This window comes from Indicator indicator, chromosome 1 (assembly GCF_027791375.1).
Source record: "Indicator indicator isolate 239-I01 chromosome 1, UM_Iind_1.1, whole genome shotgun sequence".
Taxonomy (NCBI): domain Eukaryota; kingdom Metazoa; phylum Chordata; class Aves; order Piciformes; family Indicatoridae; genus Indicator; species Indicator indicator.
This window is the reverse complement of record NC_072010.1, coordinates 112753311-112779142: the sequence shown is the minus strand read 5'-3', so window position 1 is coordinate 112779142 and position 25832 is coordinate 112753311. Positions and strand designations below refer to the sequence as shown.

At 39.3% G+C, this 25832-nt stretch overlaps 1 protein-coding gene across 1 annotated transcript; it reads right to left on the bottom strand.

Annotated features, from left to right (window-relative positions):
• Positions 1 to 492: 492 nt before the first annotated feature.
• Positions 493 to 25487, bottom strand: IFNAR1 (interferon alpha and beta receptor subunit 1). The gene is made up of 12 exons (XM_054393561.1): positions 24930 to 25487; positions 24404 to 24686; positions 16340 to 16460; positions 14369 to 14562; positions 13554 to 13711; positions 11362 to 11509; positions 9812 to 9926; positions 8218 to 8420; positions 7031 to 7185; positions 6005 to 6158; positions 2350 to 2504; positions 493 to 1002 (listed from the first exon to the last, which is right to left on the bottom strand). Exons 1-12 carry the CDS (start codon positions 25485 to 25487, stop codon positions 781 to 783), a joined length of 2466 nt encoding a protein of 821 aa, XP_054249536.1. The 3' UTR covers positions 493 to 780.
• Positions 25488 to 25832: the final 345 nt, after the last annotated feature.

Sequence of the window (25832 nt, the reverse complement as noted above, 5' to 3'; positions counted from 1 at the left end):
GATCATTTTCTCCATAAAATATAAGCTCTTAAAAAAATTACTTCATGAGAAGGAAGTAGTATGAAAATTGAAACATTATTGCAACATATCCTTACAGTTTGTACAAAGAAAAGTCCATTGGCAAAATGAGACTAAGCTGAAAAAGCTTTGAATGACAAGCATTACTTTTTGTTACAAGAGCATTTTCTGAACTCAGTATGGGTCCTTCTAATTACAGAAATAAGTTTCCTCCTTATTAAGAGAGTCACATTTATAAAGACAATTCAGTTAGAAGGAAATATTTTACACTTCTGGTTATGTAGCCATGTGGAATAAAAATTAAGAATATGCCTTTTAACATGACTTGTCATTGAAAGTAACAGTATTCTTTAGTTTTTTCTTGCATTGTACATCTGGCTTGGATATTCGTTGTTTTTTTTATCCTAAATGCAGTGCAGAACTGCAGCACGCTGCCTTTTATTTATGTAAACATCATAAGATTCAATACTGACATTTAAGGCTTCTGTGACAGTACACACTGGCATTCAAAACAAACCTCTAAGATAGTGAGAAAGTCTTCTTGTGGAACAGAGCAGGCTTTTTCTGAGGTTATCAGATTCAAGTACGGTATATAAAGTATACAGTTCTGCTCCTCTTTACATAGATGATATTCCTTTTACCATAAAAGTCAGTCAAAACCCCAAAGTCACACTGCCTTCCTTAGGCTGTGACTTTAATAATAAAAAGGTTAAGTGCTTATTACACTGCCAGTCCCTTAAATGAATTCTATGTTCTTAAAAGTTACCCTATTTCCTTTTCTAGTGTTTCCTCTGACACTTTGTGTCCTGAAATATCATCATCATTAGAATAATTTCCCGAATCTCGGCTGCTCTGTTTGGAATGTTTGTAGTCTTTAAAATCAACCTGATTTGCTTCTGTGATAATAAGCTCAATTACTGAACAATTTTCTATTTGTTCTTCTGTAGCTGGCAGATAAAGACTTCTAAAGGGCTGTTCAAAACCCTGCAAAAAAAGAGAAGCAGAAAAGTGAACATTCATGTGCAATACCTGTGCTTAACACTGCAGCTGTACAAATCTGCTTTATCATATTCAGAAGCATCATGAAGTTTTCTACCTATAATATGCTATTTGTTTTCCTAAGTTCACAAACTCGAAGGTAGGATGATGATTAGTTGCATTCACACAATCAAACACTGAAGTATGACTTTAATGTTAATCCTAACTCTTCTGCTATGCTCCTAGTTGTCAATCATCTGTATAATTGCTCTGTTTCATTGATTATATACTTGAGGCCACAAAAAACCTAAAGGAAAAGTCTAATTCAGAATACTTCAAAGGTCATGTGGTAGCACAAGAATGACAGATACGTGTTTGCAAAGTCTACAAATCATCAGTTAAAGTTTGAAAGAAGAACGTGAGCTGCTGCAGCAGGATACCCAGCCTTACACAGCTCTCAACAGTGCATGCTGTCTGCTCTGCATGCTTTTGATCTATTTTGTGAAGTGGTCATTAATCCATCATATCCATCATAAAAGGTTCTAAATATGTTAGCCATATTACCAGAATCCAACTGAACAAACCAGCTAAAATACTGCTTTTAAAAATAAATGGAGTTCAGCCCTTGTGAACTAGGAGACTGATTTTAAAGCACAGCTTTATTCAGAACATCAGAGAGAAGATGACACACATTAAAAAGGTGATACACTGCTGAACATCAGCATTCTGACAGACACAGTCAAAAGCAGCTCTTGCTAAATTTCAGAATATACCTACACTTACACCTTGCCTGTTCATTCCAGACCAGGATCCCAATTAAGTACCACCTGTGCCACCTAAGCTGAAAATTGGACATCTGCTTTTTAGGCCGCTAGGTCTGGGGATATAGAAGCATTTACTACCTGCTACACTAACATTTCCTTTAAAGACTGGACTTGAATTTTTACCTCTGAGTTTTAAAGGATGGCAAAAAGGCTGGATCACACTCTTCCAGATAACACACAGATAATGGGAAAACAGTTCTGGTCTCACACAGCAAGGCAAAGGTACATTATCACATTGGATAGACATCCACACCCTTTGGAATGAAGGATTGCTAACAACACTTTTAGCAAAGAAAAAAACCCCAAACATAGAAGTTAAAATATTTGCCAATCATTGAATTCTAGAAATTGATACTACCTTTTTTTTTTTCCTAAAGAATTTCTGTACTTCCTGGAAATCTATACAATTAATCTTGGCATACCCATAAGACCACAGGGTAACAGATAAACACCTTTCCCATACTATCTCTTGTTCATTTTTCTAAACCCACATCTGTTTAATAAATGAAAAAAATATTTCTCATCTTACCTCTATGTTCAAAGGAGGCTGGCATGATGGAAAGAACACGTATTTGATTTTATTGTAGACTTGATATACAGTAAAAACAAGCAGTGTAGCCACAAGAGAGACAGCAATCAAAGCAATGAAAAATGTTGTTAAAATGATCAGAGGTAAAATTTTACCTAAAAAAGTGAACAAAACCCATTCAGTCTAAGTATTCATAAACCACAAAAAAAAGTACATTATCACCAAATCTTCTATAGAACTAATCATAAAATTTCACATTTTTATAGTACTATATCCAGCCATGATGTTCATTACAAAAATGATGCAGGAGCACCTTTTTTATGGAGACAGAAAGAGTTGGGGTTGTTCAGTCTGGAGAGAAGAAGGCTCCGAGAAGACCTTATTGTGGCCTTCCAGTATCTTAAGGGTGTCTACAAGAAAGCTGGGGAGGGGCATTTTAGGATGTCGGGTGGTGATAGGACTAGGAGGAATGGAGCAAAACTAGAAGTGGCTAGATTCAGATTGGATGTAGGAAAAAGTTCTTCACCATGGTGGTGAGATGCTGGAACAGGTTGCTCAGGGAGGTAGAGGTCCCATCCCTGGAATTTTTTAAAGCCAAGCTGGATGGGGCTCTGAGCAACCTGATCTAGTGTGAGGTGTCCCCATGGCAGGGAGTTGGAGCTGGATGATCTTTGAGGTCCCTTCCAAGCCTGACAATTCTGTGATCTTAGACAATTTTATTAAAAGCACAGCGCAAAATATTAATTCATAGTTTTTAATATATCCTTTTTATAATGGCCTGTGGTGACAGGACAAGGGGAAATTATTTTAAACTAGAGCAGAGCAGATTTAGACTGGACATTAGGAAGCAGTTCTTTACTCTGAGGGCAGCGAGACACTGGAACAGGTTGCCCAGAGAAGTTGTGGACACCTCATCCTTGGAGATGTTCAAGACCTAGCTGCATGAGGTCTTGAGAAACCTCATCTAGTAGGAGGTGTCCCTTCACATAGCAGGGGGGTTGGAACTAGATGATCTTTAAAGTTCCTTCCAACTCAAGCCATTCTATGATTCAATATAAGAACAGAGGCATTTGCAGACAGGATCAGAACAAAGATCCAGTTATATTCCAGTTACATGTCACTATTTGACAGTAGGGCAAAAACGTTGTACATTGACAGCTACCGTGAAGTATTTGATGCAAGGAAATCTATTTTGCTATTGCTTGTGTACAGGGACTAACCCCAAGAAACAGAATATGCAGTTGACAGAGCTCTCTCCTTTAAAAGGCAAAGATAAAGGAGTATGAATTTCTATGGGCTACGGAGTAAGAACAGGCAATTACTACAGCGAAGTTACTCCATGATTATTCAGCCAGGAAATTATTAAGAGTGCCTATATTTGCATGGTTTTCAGGAGCCCAAAAGAATCCAAATGGTTTCCTGGCAGAAGAACTTCAGCTGTAAGCTTCAGATGACTATAAAACAGCCCACAGGGAAAAAAAGGATCTTCCAGTGAGCACCTATTCCTTCTAGTGCTTATCTAAGAAGAAATACATACTGAGGCTCTTCCAGTTAAATTTTACACTAGTCATCTAGACACTAGCTCAGCACAAGATTTTACTTTGTCCGTATAGAAAGGGGAGATGACATTTACTTCAATGCTCAAACGTGGTGTCATCAACTTGATATTGGCAAGCTAAGTGGTGCAGTTGATTACCATGAAGGAAGGGACAGCATCTGGTAGGGCTCTGACAGGCTTGAAGAGTGGACCCACATAAATTTCTTCTCTCAAAGTTCAACAAGGACAAGTACAAGGTCTGTGTCTGGTTTGGGGCAGTCCCCAGTATGAATACAGACTGGAGGATGAATTGATTGAGAGTAGCCCTGCAGAGAAGGACTTGGGGGTACTGGTGGATGAAAAGATGAACATGAACCAACAATGTGTGCTTGCAGCTGAGAAGGCAGACTATACCCTGGGCTGCACCAAAAGAAGCGGGGCCAGTAGGTAGTGTGAGGCAAATTATTCCCCTCTACTCCACGCTGGTGAGACCTCATCTGGAGTATCATGTTAAGCTCTGAGGCTTTCAGCACAAGACAGACATCGACCTGTTAGACTGAGTCCAGAGGAGTGCCACAAAAATGATCAGAGGACTAGAATACCTCTCCTACGAAGAAAGGCTGAGACAGTTGGGGTTGTTCATCCTGGAGAAGAGAAGGCTCTGGGGAGACCTTATTGTGCCCTTTCAATACTTAGAAAAGGCTTATAACAAAGATGGAGACACTTTCTACAAAGGTCTGTAGTGACAGGACAAGGTGCAATGGCTTTAAATTGAAAGACGGTAGGTTTAAATTGGATACGAGGAAGAAATTTTTTACTGTGAGGTTACATCTCAGGTTGCCCAGAGATGCTGTAATGCCCTATTCCTTGAAGTCTTCAAGGCCAGGTTGGATGGGGCTTTAAACAATCTGGTCTAGTGGAAGATGTCTCTGCCCATGGCAGGAAGGTTGGAACTAGATGACCTTTGAAAGTCCCTTCCAGTCCAAATCATTCTCTGAGTCTGTGGTCCTGCATTCATGTATGAACCCAGGAACTGTGGGAAACCTTCAAACAGGCTAGGCTCAGATCGACCTTATGGTAGAAGAAGTTTATGTGACAGAATCCAGCTTTCCATAACAAAATATTACAGTCAAAGAAATCTCTTATCTGTATAGTCATAAGCCATTCAGTGCTTAAGAGTCTTGCAAATGTCCTTCTCCCCTCCACTCTTTTGCTTGCAACATATTCTCTGGCACTATCTCTAACAAACAAATAAACTGAAGGGAGTTTGAACACACTAAAATTTAATACATACCAGGGGACACTTCACAAATAATCAAAATGAGACAATGAGGTCTTATTACCCCAATTTCCAGTTAGTATGATCGATCAAAGAATGAAAGATTTCCATACAGCAATATAAGAGCGTACGGGAAATACAGGGCATGACTGCATGACTGTTTCTCAATGTGCAGTCTTGAATGTAATGCTTGGTCTTAGATTCATTATACTGTAAGGATATGGGGAAAACTACTAACTAACCAATAAAATACATTAAAGGATTCGTTTTATGAAGCTTAAAAAGTACATTTCTTTCTTTCTAGTCTTGATAAAGACAACACAGGACTAAATGAATCCTAAGAGTTTAAGACATGAGGAAGTAGCAATACTATTGCTAATCCTTTAGCACAGGATTATTTTTAACTCACAGAAGAATTAAGACAACTTAAAGAAAAATTAATCATGAAAACATAGAGTGTACAATCCCTACAATGCTAAAAATATCTTAAAAGTACTGGAAATTAAGGATTGCCTATTAATGAGTCATTGTATGGAATTAAGCTGAATTCACAATCATTACAGTTTTTGGGATAACTTCTAAACCAAGTTGTGTCATGGAATTACCAGAATGTAATTTTGACCAGCTCAGATAAGCAGCAGTTTAAGTTTAGCTATAGGACAGAACACAGAGAGCAGAAAGTGTCAGACTTGATATGGCTCTCTGCTGAACTAAGTGCTAACTCTGTCAGGTCATTAAGTCATGCTGCAAATATTTTTTAACTTCTAAGATATAAAAAGGCATATGAAGGGTTAACATTTTTACTTCCAGAAGTGTAACACTTCTCAAGCTCTTCCTACCTCCAGGTGTTTTGATGCATTCCTCTTTGCTGTAAGGACTGCTCTTGTTGTATGCTTCTGAGAATGCTTGTACTTTTACACAGTACAAAGTCGCAGGTGTTAGATCAGAGACTGTCCCTATTGTCTGTTTTATCTCTTTCATTTTAATTTCTTCCTGAAAAAGGAAAATTGGAGGAATAAGATGCATATAAATAACATAAGAGTCACTCAAGCAGATTAGAAGTTTGTTCTCTGCTGAAGAAGTAATCCTGTAAAAACAAGATGCTGTTCTGCCCTTGGATAAAATAAAAGAAACCACACAACTCTCTCCCAAGCAAGCATTCAAGGAAACACTTATCAGCAAAACCCAGCTGGTTTCACCACACTGAAATCTTACAGTTCAAAGTTGTGTGCACAATTAAACTTCCTATTGCACCCTCTCCTCTTCTTCCATGTGTAAATCCATGGATTTACACATATACACTTACTGCTTACAATACTTTAAGAGGCATTTAAAGAATATGGAAAGATCCAGTAAAACTTGAGCTAAGAGCATGCAAGGCTTCATTGTTTTGTGAAACATGTAGCTATAAAACTGCAATTGCAGAAAGAAGGAAACTCGAGGGGCTGGAAGCTATATTAATAAAAGACAGGGACAGAGTCATACCATAAGAAAGATGGCATGACAAAACCCCTACAACTTCTATTAAGAAGAGAGTTACTTAGCAGCTTGTACAAAATTCAGTGAGATTCTCCAGATCATTACATATAGCCACATCAATGTTAAAAGACTAAAATCTCAATTACATTCTGATACAAGTTATCTTGACTAGACTTTTTAAAGAATCTTTCAGACAAACACCCCAAAACAAATCCTAAAAAAAAACAACTGAAAAACCCAAACCAAACCCAAACAACAAATTGATTGCATGACTGATATACCACAAATGTGTCCCTTTTGAAAACAAACTTCTTGAGAACTGAACCTCAGTATTTAAGTCATCACAAATTGTATATATTGTTTTTAAGTACTTAACTAGTTCGCACCTCATTATTGGATGAATTCTTCCAATACAGAACCCGGTAAGACAAGTCGTAATGGTCCCTCATGACTTCACTCTGGGCTCCTCCTGGAGGAGAAATCTGGATATGGAGGAGAACATCACTGACATCCACCTTCACATCAGGAGGGCCAATTTCATCTTAAGATGTTTAAAAAACAATAAAAGTTAAACATAGGACTGAAAGTATACAAATCAAAATATTGCATAAAACACTGCAATTTAAGTCTATGACAATTTTAAAATCTATACTTAAAAGTCTAACCTGACCAATAGCTATATTTAGAATCTTGAGACCTTAGAAATATTTAATTAAATTATTTTCTCTTTCCACATTCATATGTTGCTTCTGCAAGTTTCAGTGACATGAAATACATGGACAGGGGGATTAACTCTGTGCAAGCCAAAGTGAAACTACTAAACATTTCTTAATCTAATCAGGTTGTGGGACCTGTTTTTCACATATTCCCTCTTTCACAACTCTAATTATAGCTGAGAAGTGAGAAGCATCACAGCTTTGGGGTTTTTTTGTTGAATTATGTACCTAAGTCGCAGTTATCTTATTAAAGAATTATCTAATTACCAAGTGCTTGGACAAGAGAAAGCTGACAGAAGGAACAGCTATAGATTCCATTTTCAATATGGAAGACAATGGAATATTAGTTAACATATTACATAAACACATCAATCATAAACATCAAGACAACTTTTTTGAAGTTAACATTTTAGTAAGGTCACCTTTCTCACTAAAGTTAAAAAAGTGCAACAAAGATAAAAATTATTATAACTTTTTTCTGGAGAGTGTTGCATATTTTTGACTCAGATGTCATTGTCATTTAAGACTGCTTTTTCATGAAGTGCTTCAAGGTTATGTGACCATGCAACACTGCTTCAGCACAAAATTGAGGAGTACGTTGTGTAGAGGTAGAGAGCAGGTGATGAGAATAGATGCACAAGGAATAATTATTTTACTTTGGAATTGTTTATACCAAGAAATGCTGTCAATATAGCAAAACCTCCTGCTTAACTTGATGAGGCCAGGATTCCCAGAAGACTTTCTGCAGGGCAACTATGTATTCAGTTTCATTAATCTAGCAAGGGTTTTTTTCGTAAACAGGTTTTTATAAACAGGTTTGTAGGGAAATTAAAACTTAAGAAAACACATTTGCTTACTTGTTATCAGAGGATCTACTTTTACTTCATTAGACAAACATGATTTATTATATTCATTCATGGCCTGCACATGGAAGTAATAAAATCCAGAAGTAGCAGTGATGATAGAAGAGAGATTGCATTGTGTATCAGTGATGTTTTCACATCCAGGAACATTGAGCCACTTTGATGAGTAATCATCGTGAAGTTTCTTTAGATATCCACTGCAAAAGATATTCCAATAATTTTTGAATGTGAGGTTCTTAAGCTAAGGAAAAAGAAAGTTTAAAAAGAAGAAAAAAAGGCATGTTCACTTGCACTACTTTTTTTTTTTTTTAAAGAATGGGCCTCTCAGTGATGTCAGAAGAAAAGAGTTAACTTATTTAGGCTGAATAAGTTTACAATGAACTGGTCTGAAACCAGGATAACAAGAATCAAAGGTCCTTAAGACTAAAGGATGGGATGATCTCAAAGTTTAAAATAATTACTGTGTCTTGTTTCTGATTAAGAACAGTATCTAAAGACAGTAATATTCTGTCAATGTTTGTAGATAATGCCTAATTATGGCTTCTTTACATAAATCAGAGACTGATTCAGACAATGATCCAAATACTGAGATGTCCCCTAGAAAAAATGTGATGATTTTAATCCTAAAAAGCACACCTCTAGAAGGAGAATTTAAAACACAAGTATAGGACCACCTTAGCATAATGAATTAGGCGATTGGTTGTATATTGATATGTATAAAGCACAAACGTGTATGTGATGTAAAATTGTATAACCAATCATATCCTGTGATTCTGTGATCATATATAATTTTTTTTGTATTCTGCACTGCATATAAACTGCTGCTGTTTGAGTTAAGTGTGCTGGATATATTGGTTAGCACCAGTCCTACAGAACTGAAATAAAGCAAGTATCTCAACTCTGTGTGTCAACTGACTTTGCTCACCTGGTAAAGGATCCTTTTTTTGAGACTATTAGAAGTTTCTCATTATTTAGGGGATTTTTTTCTCATTTACAACTAAAACCATTAAGTTAACTGGATCAGTGAATATAACTAGTGCTTTAATCAATCCTCAATAGAAAAAATACAACACTTTTAGAAGTTTTAAAAATCTAAATTAAGGTTTTTCATATAGTTCTATTAAGTTGATTACTTCTCTGTTATGACAAAGGAATTCCAAAAGAAGGCTAGAGGCATCACTCTTCATTCAGATGCTTGCCACAATACTTATGTGACAACTGGATATTAAGCTATAGGTTTATAGACATGATGGGTTTCTCCCATGTTGGATCCTGACTAAATATGTTGACAATGGAGACCTTGAATAGGTGCATTTTTCCTCACTTCTAGTAATCTGATTTATTCATACTCAAAAAGTACTCCATTCCATTTTAGAAGACTAGCACCCTGAAATTCTAGGACATGATGTTATATGCAATCCCTTTAAAAGTTACACTGTGTTCAGAGGAGGTACCAAATGCTTCAATGAACACATTAAGCCACATTTGTGAAGTATTTAACTTCTAGAAACTGTTTTCAAAGTACAATAGATGATATTTGGAGTGACATAACCTGTTTACACAGAGATACAGAAATTGTTTAACTTACATGAGATACTGTACATTGTAGCTCACATGCTGTTTGTATTGATTATTCCAGTGCAGATAAAATTCCATATTCAAAGCAAGAATGGTCACATTTTTTGCACAGTGTAGATCATTCACTGCTCAAAAAGAAAAGAAAGAAAAAGCCAGAGTTACTGAAAAGCTTTATATGATCTACAGTAATTTCTCACTGAATGGTCATGGTACACTTTCAATAATTACAAATAATAAAAATTGTCTGTTTTCTTTATAAAGATGGCAAATCAAAGTCTGTGACATATACAGCATATAGTAAAAAAAAAAAAAAGGGCAAAAAAACTTGGAAGAAAGTACAGAAACATTAAGATTAGTAGAAATAAACTGATAAACAAAGTAATTGTGATGTATTCTAATGTAATCTAATTTCTGACTTTATACATTCCATGGGCTTTTTTTCCCCTGGAAATAAACATCTGTTACAGTTTGAAACTAAAATTTAGTTGCAAACAGAATTTTCTCGAGGTTTTGGACAGTTCAAGAGGTGGACTCTTCAGAGTTTACAGTATAATAATGGTAAGTCCATCTAACTTGATTGGTCTGAAGAATAGTAACGATAGGTTAAATTCATTCCATTGGAGTGTTGAAAACCTTCTATCTTGCAGCAGAGTCTGTTTGCTCTCTCTCTCTTTTTTTTTTTTTTTTTTGCCTGCTCACTCTGGGCTGCTCATTCTGCTTTGGCTTTTGGGCTGTGCTGTACTCCCTCTGACCTTGGGCCTTCTCTGTTATTTGTCTAAAGGTACAGGGCAGGCCAAGAGGGAGCGTGTGGTTTGTATAGCTGTCTGGGGGCCCTTTGTCCCCAGGAGGGGACAAAGAGCTGAATCAAAGGTACAGGGAGGTTCTGTGCTGTTGTTTAACTGTATATATATATATATATATATATATAAACACTCTGTACACGTTTATTGCCTTTTATACTGTTATATTTAGTTTCTTTTGGAAATACATTTCCATTTTTACTTCCTCATAACAACACTTAAAAGTACTTAAACTTACACACGAACAACACAAAATAATTCCTATTTAGACATGATAAAAAAGCATTAGTGGCAAACTGCCACTAAGCCACACTTCAGAACCTGTAATAATGAATTCACCAAGACTTGCATAACACCAGTATTTTTTTTAAGCTTAGCTCAACTTTATATGCATTTATTTAGTGCCAAGTATATAAAGGGCTTTTGTTTTGCCTACACACACACCTCTTTTCTCCTTATTCAAAGTCACAAATTAAAAAATAGCCAGCTTTCCAAAACCCAAGAAAGTAATTTTTGCAATCCAAATGTACAGAATTTGCCTCAGAGAAAAAACTTTTTGAAGTATTAAAACTTTAACATTGATAGGTGACAGTATCAATATAGTGATACTGATTTAAAATAGAGAATGTACATAACTGTCAAGAATGCTGTTACATCAAAATGAGCAGAAACTTGTCACTTCTAGTGCTTTAGAACAACTTAATTTTCAACAGTTTAAACTTGAGTGATCATTTTAATATAAAACAATTTTAGTCTGTACCTTTATGGGTAGTTTTTACACAACGAATAGGACTGAATAAGCCTTCTTTCCATTCCAAAGCAAGAGTTGCTTGTACTTTCAAACAATAGGTAGTGTCTGGTGCAAGATCATTGATTGTGTCAGTAGGAAAAATACTTTGACTTCTAAACTGTAAGAAACAATTGCAAACACCGTATAAGGGCAACTGTTCTTCCTGATGACCTGATTCTGTAGAGTATTTTTTAATTCCCCAGGTTTCATCCTATTTATATAATATGCCATCAAAAATCTTAAAACAGAGAATGAAGGACAATCTATGAGCTGAATACACGCTAAACAAGTTTCCAGTTTAGCCACATGATTGATAGGAGGGCACACGTTATGCCCTTTTAACATAGAGAATCACAGAATCACAGAATGTTAGGGGCTGGAACAGATGTCGAAAGATTTTCTAGTGCAACACACCTGCCAGAGCAGGATCACCTAGAGTAGATCAAACAGGAGTACCTCCAGGTGGGTTCTGAATATCTGCAGAGAGGGAGACTCCACAACCCCTATGAGCAGCCTGTTCCGCTATTCCATCCCCTCACAGTGAAAAAAGTTTTCCTCATGTTTACATAAACCTTCCTATGCTTCAACTTTCACTCATTGCCCCTTGTCCTGTCATTGAGCATCACTCAGAAGAGCCTGACTCCATCCTTCTGACACTCACCCTTCACATTTTTATAACCACTAATGAGATCTCCCCTTAGTCTCCTCCTCTCCAAGCTAAAGAGCCCCAGCTCCCTCAGTCTCTCCTCAGAAGGAAGATGTTCCACTTCCTTAATCATTTTTGTGGCTCTGTGCTGGACTCCTTCCAGCAGTTCCCTGTCCTTCTTGAACTGAGGGGCCCAGAACTGGACACAGTATTCCAGGTGTGGCCTTACCAGGGCAGAGTAGAGAGGGAAGAGAACCTCCCTTGGCCTACTAACCACACCCCTTCTAATCCACCCCAGGATGCCGTTGGCCTTCTTGGTCACAAGAGCACATTGCTGGCTCATGGTCATCCTTCCATCCACTAGGACCCCCAGGTGCTTTTCCCCTTCACTGCTCTCCAACAGGTCAATCCCCAACCTATATTGATACATGGGGTTGTTCTTTCCAAGGTGCAAGACTCTACACTTGCCCTTGTTGAATTTCATTAATTTTTTCCCTGCCCAACTCTCCAGCCTGAATGGCAGCACAATCCTCTGGTGTGTCAGCCATTCCACCCAGTTTTGTGTCATCAGCAAACTTGATGATAGTGTTCTCTGTTCCCTCATCCAGGTAATTGATGACTATATTGCATAGTACCGGCCCCAGTACTGAAGGACAAGTTGGGAGGGATTGTGGCACTGTTCTACAGGACGCAGAGCAAAGCACACAAGTATTTAGGCACATACTCAGAACAGAAACAGAATAGTTCCACCCCTCAATTCATGGAGTGAACTCTCTTCCTCCTTCTGTTTACCAGACTTTTCAGTGCCTGACCTTTGTATACAGTTTGTACTGAACTTAAAAAGTTTTTTTTCCCCTTTGGAGTGTAATGATTCTGATTAGGTCTTCCAAATGAATACAGATATCTCTTCAATTTCTACCCTAATCTACCTGGCACTTACTCCCCTAAAAAAAGGATAAAACCCAGAAATACTTTTTCTACCTTGGTCTTTACAAAATAGCTCTATCTGCTGTGCAAGATGCATAGTTCACCTCAAAAAAATCTTTAAAACCCCTGACCTACAGTGTGGGAAAAAAAAAGTTAATGACACTGAACAGTGCACTGATCGCTATAGTCAAGCTGTAAGTTCAACAAGATCAAATTATTCTCTTACCTCGTCCCTCCCCCATATCTATGTCTTACTGTAAATGCTTCTTCCTTGAACTCATTCCCCTTCCTGTTCCTGCTGACTGCGGGTGGCTACTGCTCCAACACATGAGATGGTTTGACCTTCTTCCTCATGCACTGGGAGGTGGCTCCAGCATTTAACAGAACTACTAATTCTTACCACACAGTATCTAATACAGTCCTCCAGTAAAAATAAAACCCAAAATCCCAAGGAAAACACTCCCTCCCAACTATCAAAATGCATAGCAACAGTAATTAAAGTGTATCTTCTGACAGTTATGATAAGGCTAAAAAACAAACAAACCAACAAACCCCACAAACAAACATAACCAAACAAAAGTGACCATACCTCTGCATTTGATGAATTTTTCCAGATAATTACATTGTATTTAAAACTTAAATGATCTGTCCACATTTTTCTGACCTGATTTGCTTCTGGAGGAGAAACCTTAATTTTTATGGCTCCATTTGTGGACTGCAACTTTATGTCTGGAGGACCAATCTGAGCTGTAAACATTGGGGAGAGAAAACAGAAAAAAAAAAGGAAAAGAAAAAAAATCAAAAGTGTAATTTATATTAATAAAATCACAGTAACAGTCTGTAGTATCTTTATTTTAATTATATTTACAGGACCTTAGTTTTCATGAATCTCAGGCAGTATCAAATAGAAATCTACCTAACAATCACCATTACCTGGTTCTAAAAGGAGTAGAGTTAAAATGCAACATTACTGCTAGAGAACGTTTTCCAGAATCCACTGTGAAAAATCAGTAGAATTAATTCTAAAACATGCAAGGCAAGAGTCTAGCTCAAACAAATCAACCCAATATTGAGGCAAGGCTTTTCTGTACTCTAACTATTGAAAAGTCACAAGGTTAGGGGAAAACTTCCAGAAAAGTCCTCGGTCAAAAAGGATTTTTCTGAAATCTGGAAAAAAGTGACAGAAAAATCTATCAGAAAAACAGCATCACTTGGAATCCCCTCTTTCCAGAAAAGGGGAAAATATCGTAACATTCTATGATCAGCAAATATCTTATATTACGTGAAGGTTAAAAAACCACTAGCTCATGTTGTTACTAGTGATGGAAACCACATGCATTCTTCCCACAAGAATGTGAAGTACCTGAACCAAAAAAAAGGTTACAGTTCATGTGGAGCTCATACCTATAAGATATGGAATCATTTCAAAAATGCTAGACCAAGGAGACACTTCTTCCCTTCTTTTGGCCCGTATACGCACATGATACGTATCATAGTATTTGGTTATTGCAGAGGAAAAATCGCATTCCCTGCTAGTAACATTTTGACACCCAGGCAACTCCTTCCATTCAGTTCCATTTGTCTTAAAATCTTCAAACCTATAAGAAAGAAAACATCTCAAAAATAAAGCAAATACACCACTTACCTCTTGAGATTCTTCTTCCTTTTTTTCTTAATTCTAATAAATGTCACATCACTTAGTGCTGTTTTATCACCAGCACCAGTGCAATTAGTGTCATCTACTCAATTACCCTGGAATTCACATGGCAATTAACTCATGAAATGAATCTATTAATTTATTAAATTAGTCTCATAACAAAAGTTAACTATCAGTCTGCAAAGGTATCAGTTTGCTTTATTTACCATGTAAGCACAGTGTCAGAAAGCAGCATCAAAGTACTGTCACAATCTACAATGATATCCTTAATACACAATCCTAGCCTAACAATAAATAATTCATTGGAAGAAATTTTAAAATCTTGATGGAAGAAGTGCTTAAAAGTGCATAAAAGCAGCAATCTCCTCCAATTCTAATATTAGCAAGAAATGTAAATTATAGGAAAAGAAACACACAAGGGAGAAAACTGGGGTTCAACGAGCATTGGAATAATTAGCTTTACAGAAGCTGGTTTTCTTCTGAGTTAACAGACATCCATACCTTCAGAGAAATTCCATATAGAGATTTAAAATGTCTTGACCCAAAAAGAGACGCACAGACCTGAAATAGTGATTTTTTTTTTATCCTCAACTCCTATCTTTCAGAACAGTATTACACTTTTAAAATTAAAACTGTTTCTCATCTACATATAGAAGGTGGCAAGTAAATGTTTTGTTTTGGTTTTTTTTTTAAATCTCAGATCATACACTAGGAAATCCTAGAATTAAGAACTTCTTACACATGTGGCCACAATGTATTTTTATTAAAAAAACCAAACCAAATCAAACAAAAAAACAAGCCCAGAGAATAAAAAAAAAATCTAAATGCTAAAATTTTTTTAAGTGTACCAGTCAATATTCTCAAAGAATCACTCTGTGTCATGGTTTGAGGCTGGGTGCCTTTAAGAAACCATAGAGAAGTCTTCCAGGAGGACCTGAGAGATCCAGGGGTGGACTGGAAATGTAAATTTTTGTTATTTCATTCCCACAATGTCAGCATCTCCCATTTAGAAGGGGACAGCACAAGCTGTTCCTTCCCTTTTTTTTTCCCCTCCCTGTCTGCTCCTGCGTGGATGCACAGATCTTGGGCCTGGTGTGGGGGAGTGAGGCCTGGGTTGGCCTTGCTGATGCTGCCAATTTTGGGCCTGGAGAGGCCTGGGTCACCTTGGAGCGGGCAAGCTGAATTGTAACTGCATCACTTGAGTATGGAGGGGTGCAGAGAAGCTTACTATGGCCGGGGGAGGATTCGGGCCAGGAATTTCGGCCTGGTTTGGAGGGAGCTTTCTGGAAGTTTTGGCCTCAGGAAGTTTTGGAGAACTGTGGCCTATGGATTTCTCTGGTTTTTTGTATGCTTTGCACTGTAGCATGTAGTTTATGAATAGCATTTCCATTTAAACTTTCTAATTCTATCCAATCCTGATGTGGAGTACTTTCTTTAACTACTTTGAGAAGTCTGTCTCACCCCTTAAACTGAGACACTCTGGTATTAAGGTTTATGACCAAGTGTGTTCTTCATTTATACATTGCTATCAGTGAATAATTCAGTTTTACATATGAATTAGACAAACAAAAGACTGTAGGATTCTATTCAAAACTTTCTGAATTTCAGAATGTCCCTAGAAGCTTTACATGGCAATATCCAGAAACACAGCAATTAAGATGCTCTACTACACAAATAAACATCAGACATTTCTGGCTCAGAATAAAGTTACTACTTACCACTGATATTCTGCTAAAAATGTCACATTGGTATCATTCCCAGTGTAGTTCCACCTTAGAGTGAAATTTGTATTTACGACATAAACTTGAATATCCTGCGGGCTCTTCAGATTAGTTTGACCTACAAGTAACGTAAAGGTATAAAAAATTCGGATAAATAATTTGTACATAACTTCATTTTAAAAATAGTGAGTTATAGTAAAATGAAAAAAAAAAAAACCAAACCAAAACATAACCAAAAGAACAAAATCCAAAACATGAAGAGTTAAGAAAACTCCATGCTACCCAAGTGGCATTTCAACACAGCCTATTTGACTACACAAATCCTTCCTTTATACTTTAAGTCTTTTCACACCTCTTTAAAACCAGAACTATATACAATTGTAATATACAAGGTTTGTGTTCACTGTCATGGGTTGACTATAAACAGTCTGAATGCATTTAAAGCAGTATTTTATTTGTTGGATCAAATCTGGATCTCAGCTGCAAAGTGCTAGGGATTGACCTAATGCTGTCATTTCAGTTGTGGAACACTTGTTTCATGTCATATGTTCCACTTGTTTCATGTCATATGTTACTACCATAAATTCAATGTACTGCACATAAATCTCTTGCAGTGAGGCTTCATCACATGGCAGATCTTGTATCTCGTTCATGGTAATCCTGTGGGGTTTTTTACACCAAGGACAATGCATCAAAGGACTTGTGGGAGGTAAGAGCTAAGTCTTGGGATACATAAGAATGTCTGTAACATGGAGGGGAAGGACCAGATGATGAGAAGACTTAACAGGCAGATTGCCACTGGAAGGGAAGCATGCACAGTAGGATTATCTGCAGGAGAGCCCTCCTCATTATTTTCCACCGTTTGAAAGTAACTATTAAAACACCCCAACAACCCTGGTAATTGACTTATATTCCACTTCCTCAGGGCAACTTTACCATTAACTTGGAGATAAGCAGAATCCTAGGTGTCTCATTTGGTACACAACTCAGATATCAGAGGACAGATGAGAGTAACCATGCAGTATGAGGTTACTGATACTTATTTAAATTGAAATTTATCTAGCTATTTATAAGGTGTATCTTGCTTTGAATTATTTCACACCACTCTACAGCACTGCTTCAATGCAGTGAGGTTAAAGGTGCAATCAACACTGAAAGTTTTCTAGTACTAAAACAAAACCAGACCATGGCTTATAGAATAAAGGGAAACAGCATGAAAGCACAGGGAATATGCACAGATTGCAGAAACCTCAGGCAGAAGTCACTGAAATCACACCAAAACCACCACTAAGCAACCATATCCAGATTTACAGAACCTAAACGTCATCTAAGTCCTTCTTCCTGGTATCGCATACTAGGTATCTTTGGTAACCCAGGCTATATACATTTTAAGCAGTCCTTTAAGAGTGCACTTTTAACTATTAACACATCAGGGGAAAAAAATACCACAAAATCAACAAAATAATAATAATAATAATAATAATAATAATAATAATAATAATAATAATAATAATAATAATAATAATAATAATAATAATTCTCTGACTTAGCTTTCTCTTTTAACCAGTTGTGTGTTACACAAATCACTACATGGCTACAACTTCTAAAAACATATGTTAGTGCCCATCACTCTGGAATTGCTTTTTGATGTCAGTCTAGTATTTGATTCTAATATTAGGAAGACATCCTGGCAGTACTAAGCCGAAGTTTTACAACAGGAGATTCCCAAGGCAGATTCTTTACTCTGACAACATAGAACCTGAAGTATACCATAAGAAGGTAGGATTAGGTAACATAGTATTAGCCAAGAACCACATTCCACCTACAGAGCTCCAATACTGATAAAAGCCACTAGTATATTAAAATATTAAAATTATACTGTTTGCCTTAAGGAGAAAATCCAGTAGTGACTGGACTTTCAGAGTACCTTTCCCACATTTTCAAATCCTTACCTTAAGCTTTACAATAATTTCTATTAGACCATGTACATTTGAGGACACATAGGAAAAAGGAAGTTTGGAAGCAGAAACCAAATAATTTCAAAATTCATATTCTAACCAAATACACTGTCTTGCCAAGACACAAAAAACACTCTGAGGTAAGACATCCAACTAGTGTTTTAAGCTAGGCTAGCATTTTCTAAAGCTGGTAAATACCACAAAAGAAAATCATATCCTGCCTTTACAACATTGTAAAAGTACAGCCCTGGAATCTGACATTTGGAAGAAGACAAGATATTCCAGTCCTGGAGTAAGGTCACACACAGTGAATTAGAAGGGGTTTATTCTGGAACGGCTTTGGTTAAAAGCCCAAAAGATGATGGTCAGAAGTCTCAGATTTGACTGCCTTTTTCTCTGAGAACTTCCTCATGCAAATTTGAGCAAAGCTGAACTCCATCTTGACATTTACTCTTTTTTTCAATCCTCCTTACAAAATGCTGAAACCACACATTAAGAGCTGTTGTCAATGACACGTGACAGCCTTTACAGAAACATGCTACTCAGGGACATGACCTGCAAAGTTAAATTAAAATCCATGATGGGGTTAAGGAAGACTATGGCTTTCACAGAATTTTCAGAAAGTTGTCCAGTGTTACATTCAACAACAGAAAACAGCAAGCACTTGCAGTCAGTGCTCTCCAGTAGCCAAAACAGGAAGGGAAAAAAAAGTTAGAAACGGATATGGAATCAAGGGATTAAAAATGAAAGCTTAATGTCATTATATGAATTAATTATAGACTTATCTTAAACACCATGTGCAGCTCTAGCATGCCCACTCTCATAAGCAGATAGCAGAACAGAATAAGGCAGAGAAGGGTGACAAGGACAGTCCAACATAAGGAACAGCTTCTGTCCAGGGAGGAATCATATTATGATTCTTCAGCCTGAAAGGGAGACTGAGGTGAGGATAAAACAGATCAGGAATGTAAGTGACAAAAACATTGATTGATGTCTTCTTAAAACAAAGGTGGAAGCATCAAAACAAGCACGACCTTGCTCTAAGCAAACAAATGAAACTGCTGCTTCATTGAACACTTGGTCAATGTGTGGAATTCCTTCCCCTAGGAGTTATTGAATGTTCAACTCCTACCTGACTTACAAACCCAGAGTCAAATACAAACTCTCAACACTACACACTGCTGAAATACTAGGTTGTGAAGTGTTACTATATACTCGCTTTTTTGTCTGCTGCTGTAGATCAACACTGGGCTAGATGGCCTTTTGGCTTCATTTAGTATTAACAACATATCAGCAAAAAAACCCCAACAAAAAACAACCCATGACTTTACTTCTTACTCTGGTCAGAAAAACACATTATTGCTTCAGAAATAATTCCCTGTCCTGACAGAGAACCCTGACAACTCAAACTATCTTCACTGGGAACTAAAATTACATATGCAAATTCAAACACTTATTTATTTGAGGGTTCCAGGTTTCAACTATGTTCTTTCGTCTGCTCACTTCATCTCCTGTATCAGGTAAAATGGGGGATATAGTCTGAGAGTCAACTATAACTTTATACTATGAGGAATGGCTTTGGTTGAAATTTGTTAACAGTTACTGATCACTAGTTCACACTTTAACACTTCCCATCACTCATTTATATATTGAAAGTAGAGAAATGGAGCTGGAAAAAAAAACCTTGCAAGACCACCTGTATTTCACACTGGAGAAAGCAGGTGGCAAATTCTATGTACATCATCAGATGTTTGCATTGAAATAGTCTATGGTTTCTACCACTGCATCATCTATTCTTAAACGCCGCCAATCCCCTGAAATATTTCACTATCCTTACCATTAGAAATTATGGAAACCTTTCTGTTAATCAAAAGCAAAGAAATCTCAAATCAGATTTCCTAGTAGATTCCACTGGAGGTCTAGATCTTTGCAGAACAGATTCACTTCACTTCCTTACAGTAAGGGTACTTCTTAGTACCCTTGCATGACAAAGAGTTTACATACTGCAAAACCCAGAGTTTATCTTTCATCTCCTCTAAGCTCATTTAGTCCATGTCCTTTCTGTCTATGGTCAGCCTCACCTTCATCCCCATAAAGGGGAGCAACTTATCCTTGGTGCTGTCCTTAGGCATATCAAGGACAAGAGGGTCATTAGGAGCAGTCAACATGGTTTCACTGAGGGGATGTCATGTTTGACCATCCTGATAGGTTTTTATGAGGACATAACCAGGTGGAAAGATGACAGTAGAGCTGTGGATGTAGTTGATCTTGATTTCACTAAAGCATTTGACACTATCTGCCACAGCATCCTTGCAGCTAAACTGAGGAAGTGTGCTCTGGATGATTGGGTAGTGAGGTGGATTGTGAGCTAGCTGAAGGAAAGAAGTCAGAGAATTGTGGTCAATGGGACTGAGTCTAGTTGGAGACATGCATTGAGTGGAGTCCCTCAGGGTTCAGTAGTGGGACCAGAACTATTCAATATATTCATCAACAACCCAAATGAGGGAACCGAGTGCACTGTCAGCAAGTTTGTTGATGATACAAAACTGGGTACACAGCGAGTGAGTGGCTGACACACCAGAGGGTTGTGCTGCCATTCAGCAAGACTTAGGCTAGACAGTTAGGCAGGGAGAAATTTAATGAAGTTCAACAAGGGCAAGTGTAGACTCTTTCACCTGGGAAAGAAGAAACCCCATGTATCAGTATAGGTTGGGGATTGACCTGTTGGAGAGCAGTGAAAGGGAAAAGGACCTGGGGGTCCTAGTGGATGAAGAATGACCATGAGCCAGCAATGTGCTCTTGTGACCAAGAAGGTCAACGGCATCCTGGGGTGGATTAGAAGGGGTGAGGTTGCATCTGGAATACTGTGTCCAGTTCTGGGCCCCTCAGTTCAAGAAGGGCAGGGAACTGCTAGAAAGAGTCCAGCACAGAGCCACAAAAATGATTAAGGGAGTGGAACATCTTCCTTACGAGGAGAGACTGAGGGAGCTCTTTAGCTTGGAGAGGAGGAGACTAAGGGGTGACCTCATCGATATTTACAAATATATAAAGGGTGAGTGTCAAAAGGATGGAGTCAGGCTCTTCTGGGTGATGCCCAATGACAGGACAAGGGGCAATGGGTGGAAGCTGAAGCATAGGAAGTTCCGTGGAAACATAAGGAAAAATTTTTTCACTGTGAGAGTGAAGGAATGCTGGAACAGGCTGCCCATGGGGGCTGTGGAGTCCTGCTCACTGAAGATATTCAAGACCTGCCTGGATGCGCTCCAGTGTGATTTGGTATACGTGATCCTGTTCTGCCAGGGGGCTGGACTAGATGATCTTTCAAGGTCCACTCCAGCCCCTAATATTCTGTGATATTAAAGCACATTATTCTTTACATCAAATAGCTTTGAAAAGGACATTAAACATGACTAATGAAAACTGAGTATCAGTAACAACTCATTTAGTTTTTGTTTTAAGCCAAATTTTCTAGTTTTCTCAATGACTTATTGTTCTCTTTTGTATTCTTTCCAAATGGCTGAACTTCCTTGAAACAGCATGCTTCAGAAAGAACACAATATTCTAGTGGAGATTAGTAAATGAATGTCTGTGTTACAAGACACATGACCTAACCTTTTCACTTAAATTAGTACTGTTGTGCCTCAATACTTTTGGGGTTTTCTACAGTATAGCACTGAAACTTCTACACATGAATTACAAGCCAGGTATTTTTTCCCCCTCCAGAACTGACACTTAGTCCATCCTTTGTCATCCTCTATTTGCCTAAGTACACAGCACTGCACATGTCCTTTTTTAGTACCACTGCACTTTTCCCTGAGTACTTCTCCAGCTTTTAACACTTCTTTATTCTTTCCCTGCCTTTCATAACAATAGTGAGCTCCTCTCAGTTCTAAGTGAGTTAAATAGAAGGTCCTCACTTGATACATCCTTCCCTCTTGACAGTGAGCTGTAAAAAAGTTTTAATAAGCTGGAAAAGTCATACAGAAGTTGTTTAACAGATGATTTTTTTCCAGTGTGTTTCAGAGATCAGTACACAATGCAGATTCAAAATCACTACTAAGCCAAAACACATGCCACTGGAGCTTCTCTAGCTGCATTGCCTTTTATTTTAAAATATCAGAAATTCAGGTTGATTTAACATGACATTTACTGTCAATGTTACGGACACAGATATGTGAAAGGACGGATGAGTGGACCACCTAATAGTCCCTATTTCCAAAACTATTTTGTATTTGCTTCCCTAAATCAATTTCTTAAATTCCAATGAAGAGCAATCCATGAATGAAGAAGGAGTAAACTCAGTAATGTTTTAACCACCAGAGAAATGTTTTGATTTAGTTAGAAACAAGAAAAATCAAGACGTCTTCCTGGTTAATTTCACTATTGATCAGGAGCCAGACACGTAAAATTAATTCATATTTCTTCATTTAAAGCATGACGACACTGTGGTGCTGAGGACATAAGACATTAGACTTTTATGGAAAGAAGAGGTTAAGTACAATAAAAGTTTTTAATACAATTGCATATCTTCCCCCAGCAAATTTTAATAAATTAAAATACACACTGTTCTAACAAACTTAACTATTTATTTTATATTATTTTAATTGATATTTTCAGCAAGTGCTGGTTAGAAGTAAACCCAACTACATAACACTATGTAACAACACAAATCATTCAACACAGAAGTAGTCTTAGCAAGGCATTTCAGAAATATACTCCTTCAGGAGACAGTCAAGGGGAAATCCTGTCAAGACTGCACAATGACTCACTGCTTATCACATTAAGTATGTAGTAGAACCAATGGAAACTTTAAGTAGACCTTTCAGGATAGGAACAGACATCTAAGGTATATTACATTAAAAACAAACACACAAACAAAGCCACAGCCAAACACACACCAAAAATGGCCCAATTTTTTTGTTTTGGTCCTGTAACCAAAAAGACACTCTAGAGAACTAAGGAGCGCTCCTACTGAAAGACCTTTTATACAGGGGCAGCAGAGAGGAACTGCTCATTTTGGCAAGGCAGAAAGAGACAGGCCCCTGTAGCAGAACTCTCATAGTATGTGTCATGTTAATCGTTTGCTTATTATGTGTGGGTTAAGCAATCAGATACATGTTTGCAATGCTTCCACTTTCAGGATAAAACTTGGGACTGATGCACAAAGAATTCATCTACAAGCAAAAGAAGAAAAAGAAAGAGGTCTGCCTGAATCCTACCATAAATTCAAAGTGTGGACACCTGAAAACACACTAGCTCTAGTCTTCTTTTGGGAATGCCAAACTAGAACAACGAAATCTCACAGAAAATTCAAAAGTTTAGGTGGCATCAGAAGCAGCATGCACACACTAGCCCATACCTGTAACATTTCCACTACCCAAATTAGCTTAGCCCATATATTCTGTGTTGCACATCATAATGCGTTAATACGCAGGACGGTAACTTACAGCTTCCCTGGGCTGCACAATGCTTCCCGCTTGAAAAACAGGTTTGTGAGATAGCTTTCTGCTGCGTAAGGACAGGACCTTACTATCCTGCATGATGAAATCCTTAACCTGCAATTTTATTTCATTAATTTCCTTATTTATACCTTAGGCTCTGACAGTGTAGGTTGCCAGACCTTTCAAAGCAAATCAACGATTCAAAAACCTGCTTGCACTATGCTTACGCTACAGCTTCTAGGGTTTAGAGACGGGAAGCAAGCTCGAAGCAGACGAGATGAAAATTGCTACTGAACCCTAAATCCCAAGGCACCAGACGGAAAAGAAGCCCCGCTTAATCACGCGGACACAGCACCTGCAAAGGCCTGGACACCTCTGCGTCCCCACAGCGACGCCTCCACACCGGGGGCCAAGACCACGTTCCTCTCACGGCACCGCAGGTTGGGGCGCCGGGCAGCGGCTGGAGGAAGGAAGCGGGAGTGCCCACAGACACACGTCTGTGCGGGAGGCAACCGGGAGCCGCGCCACCCGTAGAAGGGCTGCGGCCGCACGAACCGCCACCTGCTCCCCACCCTCCCGCTTGAGAATAGGCGCCGCATCAGCCCCCAGCTGCCGCTCGGGTGGGGTGTGGTGCCGTGCCCTTCCCGTTTACCGGGACCCACCTGCGCAGTGCAGGGGCAGCGAGACCAGGAAGCAGAAGAATGACGCCGCCACGGCCGCACGCCCCACGACCACCGTTGCCAGGCCGCCATCCATCCGACCCTCAGCACCGGCGCCCGCACCGTTACCGGAAGCCTCGGGCGGCTGCGCACGTAGCCGCCGCGCCGCTCTGCCGGTTATGGGGATGCGGCTGGCGTGGGCTGCAGGGTTCAGTGGCACACAAAATGTCGGCGGGCTGCTTTCTTGTAGCCGGCTCTGTCCTCGAAGTGTGTGGGGAGGGGCTTGCTGTGGGAGAGTAGTGCCTCCTCAGGCGTTTATTCTCCGATGGCCGTAATGGGAGGCGGCATTTAAGGAGACAGAAGGGGGGACGGAGAGATGGCAGGCACGGAGTGGGGGAGGGAGGATGGGCTTTTGGCGGCCGCGAAAAGCCCCCGCAGTTCCGCGTCTACCCAGTTTCCGCCGCCCACCTCCCGGTCAACGACCGGGCGGTGAGTCGGGAGGTGTGGCCGTGAGTGGCTGGGCCGGTGCCTGGGCGGAACGGGCAGGCTGCGCCGGTCGGGAGGTGTGGCCGTGAGCGGCTGGGCCGGTGCCTGGGCGGAAGGGGCAGGCTGCGCCGGTCGGGAGGTGTGGCCGTGAGCGGCTGGGCTGGTGCCTGGGCGGAAGGGGCAGGCTGCGCCGGTCGGGAGGTGTGGCCGTGAGCGGCTGGGCCGGTGCCTGGGCGGAAGGGGCAGGCTGCGCCGGTCGGGAGGTGTGGCCGTGAGTGGCTGGGCCGGTGCCTGGGCGGAAGGGGTAGGCTGCGCCGCCCGGCTGGGTGAAAGGAGTCCGCAGAGAATCGTTTATCAGGCGTAGGCATGGTTGTGTGTGCTCGCCGTCACACAGCAGTGTGTACGAAACCGAGTAATGCAAGCTAATATTGTTGCCAGAGCGGCCTGGCGATCCTGTATTGGTAGGGCAGATGCTCGGTTCTTTCAGGCCCGGCACGACTGCTGCCTTCCAGGGCAGAGGTTGGTGGTTGTGTAACTCTGACACTATATTGTCACAGCACTCCCATTCCGTCCCGTTGTGCTGTCCTTGTTGTCTGGTCATTGTTATTGCATCCCAACCCAGAAATGTCAATAGAGCCAGACATACATAATAGACATACATAAGATCCCCTCTCAGCCTTTTCTTCTCCAGAATAAACAGCCCCAGATCTCTCAGTCTTTCCTCATAAGAGATGCTCCAGTCCCTTAATTATTCTTGTAGCCCTCCATTGAATGCTCTTCAGTAGTTCCCTGTCTTTCTTGACCTGTAGAGCCCAGAGCTGTACACAATATTCCAGATGTGGTCTAACTAGGGCTGAATAGAGGGGGAGGAAAACCTCCCTCAATCTGCTGGACACACTCTTCTTAATGCACCTGAATATACTTTTGGCTTTCTTGGCTACCAGGG